The sequence below is a fragment of the Spea bombifrons genome, chromosome 10 (assembly GCF_027358695.1).
Source record: "Spea bombifrons isolate aSpeBom1 chromosome 10, aSpeBom1.2.pri, whole genome shotgun sequence".
NCBI lineage: Eukaryota > Metazoa > Chordata > Amphibia > Anura > Pelobatidae > Spea > Spea bombifrons.
Window position 1 is genome coordinate 14,437,569 of NC_071096.1, and position 7,241 is coordinate 14,444,809.

General features: G+C 38.0%; 1 protein-coding gene across 1 annotated transcript; it reads right to left on the reverse strand.

Annotated features, from left to right (window-relative positions):
• Positions 1-315: 315 nt before the first annotated feature.
• Positions 316-7,236, reverse strand: LOC128467988 (mucin-5B-like). The gene is made up of 5 exons (XM_053449767.1): positions 5,956-7,236; positions 5,331-5,371; positions 5,020-5,136; positions 744-866; positions 316-339 (listed from the first exon to the last, which is right to left on the reverse strand). Exons 1-5 carry the CDS (start codon positions 7,223-7,225, stop codon positions 316-318), a joined length of 1,575 nt encoding a protein of 524 aa, XP_053305742.1. The 5' UTR covers positions 7,226-7,236.
• Between the last annotated feature and the right edge of the window lie 5 nt (positions 7,237-7,241).

Genomic DNA, 7,241 nt, shown 5'->3' on the forward strand with positions numbered 1-7,241 from the left:
CTAGGGTCTTAGCATTCTAAGAGCTTTGTCTAAGTTGCCTCCAACTAATGTCGGTGTTTCTAATACGTAAACATCAGTTGACATTTGTGTAATGGGTTGAAATAGTCATATAGAAATATTGCCCTCTGTATTGAGCTTTATAATTAAAAGCACAGCTATGGCAAGTAATACATTTACTTACTATGGACACATATATTTGTCTTACAACAGCCATCAGAACTCCTAAATTCCATCATCTTGCCCTAAAGGAATAATGAATGGCATTTGTTAGACTGCTATTTACACATGCTTTCTTGAAGGCTTAAGTTACATCTACTATGCAGATTTGTTGTTATCTATCTGTAGAAACAAATTCATGGAAGAACACAGTGTAACATGCATGACAATTCTGTAGAATACTTTTGACTGGAATCCAATGTTGTGTGTCAGTATAAGTCAACAAAATGGCAGCAAGGCACCCAAGAACTGTCCAGTATTTTATATACATCTTGAAGTATTGGATATTGACAGAACACATTATTATATCAGTATGAAAAATCCAGCCCAGTATTCTGCTCCTCAAACCTGCCTTCAATAAAGTCTGGACCAATGCAAATTTCTGTAGATACATAAGCAGACCCATCCAAGACTGAGCCATCTTGATAGACCTATATATCATCTCAGCCTTCCCCTGGTGCCTTTGATTGAAATACAAATACTGCATTAATCAACATATCAATACATAGATTGTGTCCATACTGTACCTGTTCACATGTTAAATTTTTCTGCTCTGGACAAGAAACAACCTTTTTAACAACCATCAAGGTGTCTGGCTCACACTCATAACCAGTACAGTTATTACCAGCTGGATGCCAGGATTTTCCAGGCTGTAAAGAAAATAAGATTATAACATAATCTTTGAATTCATGAAACATTATTGATTTCTTTAAAATACATATTTAGTATCTTAAATATAATTTCAAGACTTGTAAACCAGGAAGGGGGACTTCAGTATCCATATATCAGTTTACAATGGAATATCCTGCTCTTATACTAAATGATACTGATATAAACAGTGATAAACTGATTCGTAGCCAGATCCAAAACACAGGACTAAATGAAAGCCGTATGGTTTTCGCCTACAACAGCCCATTTCCCCCTGTGGTTGAGCCTTTGAGCACTGTGTAGCTGTGGTTAGCATATAGAGTACTAGATCATTAAATACACAGTATTAGAACAAAGATAATCCAGGGAGCAATACTCAGAGCTTTATAAAGGTGATCTGGGGGTCAAAACACAAATACATTAAAAGACCAGCCTACGTGATGATACCGAAGACATAGAAATTAAGACGAAGGTCAAACTCAAAGGGGTACACCCAAAGAAATTAAATAGGCAGTTTCATTTATTAATTTGGGGCATTTGAAAGCTGTTCCAGATCATGTGAACCATGACAGCCATTAGATCAGTTGTTTTGTATGAACCCTGCTGTAGCCAGGTAAAAACAAAATACCTTGTTGCAGTGGGATAATTTGGCTCGGGCACTGGCAGGCCGTAACCATGTGACATAAGGACATCCTGAGCTAGGACACTATGATAAAGGTACACTACTTTTTTAATATCATGTGCCCTTCAGCAAACCAAGACATGTTGGACAACCTTATGCTTCCAACTTTGTGGGAAAAGTTTCGGGAAGGCCCTTTCCTATTCCAGCATGACGGCCCCCCCCAAGCGCACAAACCAAGGTCCTTAAAGACATGACTGAATGTGTTTGTTGTTGAAAAAGTTGACTGGACGCACAGAGCCCTGACCTCAACCCCATCAAACACCTTTGGGATGAACTGGAATGGAGATTGTGAGCCAGGCCTTCTCATCCGAGATCATTGATCTATTTATTCGCTTCATCATATAACTCCTCGTAAACCAATTTGAAACATTCTTAGTGTCATGGGATACAACCATATATTTTGGAAAGGGAGGATCAATCCATCTCGTGGTAGAAAACCAGTATAACATAAGTGTTGATTTAAAATTGAGCTTGGTGAATATTGCAGAATCCAAAATAAATCCAAGCAACCAAACCTGCAAAACAATCTTAATATTTCTTCTAAAAATCTTGCTTTTTAACCCCTTAAGGACAATAGGGGTTATTACTCGTAGTATATTGTGGGACAATGGCTATTTTAACATTTTTCGGTGTTCCTGTTTAGCTGTGATTTTCTTCTTTCTCATTTCATGCTCCCACACATATTATATATTGTTTTTTTCAGGACAAACAGGGCTTTCTTTAGATACCATTAATTTTATCATATCATCTAATTTACTATAAAAAAAATGATAAAATATGGGGATTTTTTGTTAAAAAATTACTTTTTCTCACTTTTTAAACAAAAAACTTTTACTCATCTGCAAAAACGAATGAAAAAACCTGCTAAATAGATTCTACTATTTGTCCTGAGTTTAGAAATACCCAATGTTTTTATGTTTTTTTGCTTTTTTCTGCACGTTATGGGGCAATAAGTACAGGTAGCGTTTTGCTATTTCAAAACCTTTTTTTCCAAATCTGGTAATTCTTCCCCCCATGTGCCATTTCGGGTATCTTTGAAGCCGGCCAATGCAATTTACCCCATCAAGTCATATATTTTTAAAAACTAGACACCCCAAGGTATTTCACATGCTGGTAATTTAACCCTTTCCATGCACTAATTTTACCACCAGCCTTTGTGAAACTTTATGGTAGTAAATTTTTTTGTATTTTTTTCCACACACGTTGTACTTCAGGTATAAAATTATCGCTCCTGGTGTATGTCCGTGTCAAACAACACCCCAATATGTGTTCAGTAACATCTCCTGAGCGCAGTGATACCCCACATGCATGGGTTTGTTGGGTTATTTGGGAGGTAAAAGGCCGCCTTTGTGAGGTGTGTATTTTTTGGCCATTTAGACATCTGATCCTACTGCCCCCATGTCCCATATTTGGGACACCTTTGAACCCGGCCAATTCAATTTATCCCATCCACTCATGCATTTTTTAATACGAGACACCCTATGGGCATTTGTAATGCCAATATTTTAACTCTTTCCATGCTGGAATTTTTGTAAAGATAAAGAATTTTAGGACTTGCTTATTATTTTTTTTTTTTTTTTTTTTTTGGTGACAGTGGGGATTTTTATATGTTACCATATTATTTTTATTTTTTTAAACATTTTTTAAAAAATTTTCTTTAAATTTTTTTTTTTTTTTTTTTTTTTTTTACTAATCACTCATTAGTGAGCTGGGCTCCATTGACCTTGCATGGTTGGATGCAGTACCTGCATTCAACCTGCAGGAGGAGCTCGAGAGTTCACAAGAGGGTCTGGATAGACCCTCTGTGAACTAAGATCTATTGTTAATTCCATCCTGTGAATGACGGCAACGTCATTCATAGGATGGCACTTGTGGTTGCTCTTCGGAGCAATCACAAGGTGATCGGGGGTCGGGGGCTAGTGTTGCTGATATGCCTCGATATCGAGGCATGTCAGTAACACCATTTATGCTTAGGAAGCGATTCAGATCGCTTCCTAAGCTGTTTTAGCCGGGCGCCGCCGCGAGCTTTCATGATCGGTGCGGCGGCGGCCATTTTTCTTCCGGGGAGGGCTGCCGAGGGCTGCCCTCCCCGGATCCACGGTCAGCCTCACTTGGGAGGCTTCCGTGGATGCTGCAAAGCCGCCGATCGCGGCGAAAACGCCACGATCGCGGCGATGCAGCTGTTTAACGGCAGCCCGTACATGTACGGGCATTGTCGTTAACCCGTTGCACGGCAACCCCGTACATGTACGTGGATTGTCGTTAAGGGGTTAAATTGTACCCTAATATTCTCGTGTGTCCTAGTGGTATACATAATTTGCATGCAAAAGACCTACCACGTTAGATTTGTATGATAAAGGATCAGAGCACTGCCCTAGTTTTTCTGTTCCGTTCTTGACCTCTGCTCTTTGTGCCCCTTTCACTATGACTCTAGTGCCTCTACCTAGACTCATTGCTTTTGACCTATAATTATCACCTAGTTCTGACCCAAGAGCCTCCTCTTAACAGACTCCACTGCATGGTATGTGGTAAAGCCCAGGAGGTATCTGAGTACCTGGAAGCTCAACCAAGTGGTTCTTCTCGTTAGCTTCATATGATCTGAAAGCGCTTAACTCCAAATCCATACAGAGAGAATACAGAAGTTACTCAACTAGTCAAAATATCAACAGAGATGAAGTCATAGCCATGTGACCATATTATTCACACAAAAAAATGTTGATTACAAGTCCAAATACCTCAATCAGTTGTGTCTCATTAAGTACACAAGAAGTCTTTTCACAAGTCCCACAACATTGTTCACCTTTTTTAATATATGTAAATCCCTGTAGGGAAAAAGGCAGATTATAAATCTTTTCATCCATGATACTGTTTTTCGTTGGGCTTTTTATCAATACACCACATTAATACACTAAATCTTCAAATAAAGACAAAATGCCATAAACATTTCTTACCTACACATAGGAGTTCACTACTTCAAATCTGCCTTTAAAATACATTTTGTGTATGATTGATTGTTTTAAATTGTTTAAATGTGTTTAAATTAAGAAGGCTTAATGTACTCTCAATCTACCCCAGCAAAATGTTTAGAAACCATACAAATACTTGCCAATCTCTGTCAGTAAAGGGCCTGCACAAATATAACTGGTATGTTGATATCTGACTGATTGAAAAGGCCTAATTAAATCCTAATTAAATTTTTTGACATTATTGACAACAAAGGCAGTCAAAACAACTTAAGGTAGGTTTTCTTGACAAAACCAATAGATAGATTGAGAGTAGCAACGGTAAACAGAAATAAAAACGGTTACAATTTTCACATTTAATCTATTTTCATTTCATAACTGTTTAACTTTATTTAATAAAAATAAAAAGGCCACTATTATTACAATAAACCAAGAATAATGAAGTTTTAGTTTGGTTGACAGGCTGATATGTGTCATTCCACAAAAGGTAATAACATTTAAAGGACTTACAAGCTGGCAGTTTTCCTGGCACACCGTTGGCATGCACTTTACAAATGCACCATTCAAGGACCAAATGCATTTACAATCTTGACAGGTCTGTGGTGGGGAAGGAACAGGGGATCCCACCTGAAGGTGGAGAAACGGCATACACTGAGTATTCAAAGACAATTCATTTTAATCTTCCCAATTCTATAATCTATAAGGTTAATTATTAGCCCAATGCTCTCTCCTTTTCACGTATTTATCTTTGTATTGGTGTATAATTTAACGTGTGGCACTGGTTACCAGTTAAAGAAATAGCGCTTTTGAAGACTACTCACCTCAAAAGTAGAGCCATCAACCATGCACGTATCAGGCCGTTCTACAGAAAAACGTAAAGAGTAAAAGGACTTTATCTATAAAAATATCCTAGATGTTACTTGTAATCTCCACCACATTGTTTCCAACACTGCCATGGCTTCATCTGTGTAAGCGTACATGTGTGTGCATATCTTTAGCCTGCCTGTTCTCCTTATGTTCTCAATGCATGAACTCATTTTTGTGCTGACATGTGTCTACTGCGTATCTTCTCTCTTGGCTTGCCTTGAGCTGCTTACCTGTCCTGACATGGCTAATGTTTCAAACCTAAATGATCAAACCTGACTGTTGGCTTTCAATCCTTCCGCAAACCTCTTCTGCCAGCCCTGACCTTTACATTTGCCTGACCTTGTTGTGTAAAAAAAATGTTAAATATGATATTTTCAACAAATGATCCTCATTAAACAGTAGATTAAATGGTTTCTTTTTCGTTAAGTAATTTGTCAGGGAGATGGTTTTGCTCATCCTTATAAATGGGATTGTCAAAAAATTATTATTTGCAGCGGTTGACATCACATGTCAGTAACGTGAAAAGGAAATTGTATTTTTATGGCAATAAAATGTAACGTTAAATAAAATGTGCCATACCTGTTTGAGTGGTTGCCAGTGGAGAAGTACTTTGTTGTGAAGTCTGTGTCAAGACAGATGATGGAAGGGAAATCGGATGACTTGTAGTGTTGCTTTTAGCAGTTATTTTTAGACTTTTGGAAGTATCTGCTGCCACTGATGATATGGATGTGAGATGACCTTCTTCAGAATCAGATGTAGTTGTTGAAAGGTCAAATGTGCTAGGACTAGAATTTGTACTGACTCTTAAACAATGGCTATCATCATCACAGCACAAGAACCTTATCTCATAGTTTAGGCACATATTAAATAAGCCTTTATTATTTTGATTCTGACAAATTAGTCCTGAGTATAGATCACATTGAATAATCTGGCCCAATTTTTCAAGTGGTACATTTGGATAATTCACAGCCCTGCACTGAATATCCTTAAGATGTGTTTTACTTTTGCAGACGTGCTTCCCTTTTAAGGAGCTTGTTTCAAAACTCTCGGAGTCTCCTTTATTGCGTGATCCTGGATGATTTTCGTCAAACCATATGGTCCAGTAACATCTTGGAGAGCAGTCCTCGGATGTAACAGTTGAAGGCACTATCACTAACGTTGTAGGCTTGTTCATTTTTGTTGTTTCAAGAACTGCAAATGAAGTTCCTCCAGATTTTGTTAAAGTATTAGAAGGACTCGTTTTAGGAGCAATGGAGAAGCCAGTAGGTGAGGAGGATATTTGGGGAGATGTCCCAATTGTTATTTTGTTTGCTGTTTCATTTTTTTGTGTTCTTGTCAGTTGTGAAGATGTCAATGTAGAATAGCCTTTCGTTGTACTTAAATGAGGTGGAAGTCTGGAGGGAGATTGTGTGGCTACTAAATGTGTTTTTGTTGGAATGATAATGGTACTTGAAACTACTGATGTTTTTTGTGTTGTGCTTATAGAGGTAGAATGTAAATTAACTGGAGGACAATGTCTATCGTCACAGCACAAGAACATGATTTCATAGTCAAAGCACATTTTGAAGCGTCCCCTATTATTTTTGCTTTCACAAATCAATCCAGAGGACAGATCACATTGAACTACTTGGCCCAACTTTTTAAGTGGTACTTTTGGAAAATTCACAGCCCTGCACTGAATATCCTTAAGGTGCATTTTGCTTTTGCAGACTGTTTTACCTTTCGCAGTAATTATCTCAAAACTTTCTCTATCTCCTTCCTTATGTGATGCTGGGTGATTTTCATTGAACCAGGAAGTCCAATGGCACTGAGTTCTGCACTGGGTGGGTAGTTCAGTAGAAGATTGCATTATGAACGTTGTTAAA

Coding starts and splice junctions, on each gene's coding strand:
- LOC128467988 (XM_053449767.1), bottom strand. CDS start 7,225: ATGCAATCTTCTACTGAACTACCCACCCAGTGCAGAACTCAGTGCCAT. Junction 867..5,019: donor GCCAGGAAAACTGCCAGCTT/GTAAGTCCTTTA, acceptor TTTTCTTTACAG/CCTGGAAAATCCTGGCATCC. Junction 340..743: donor AAAATTTAACATGTGAACAG/GTACAGTATGGA, acceptor TTGTTTCTACAG/ATAGATAACAACAAATCTGC.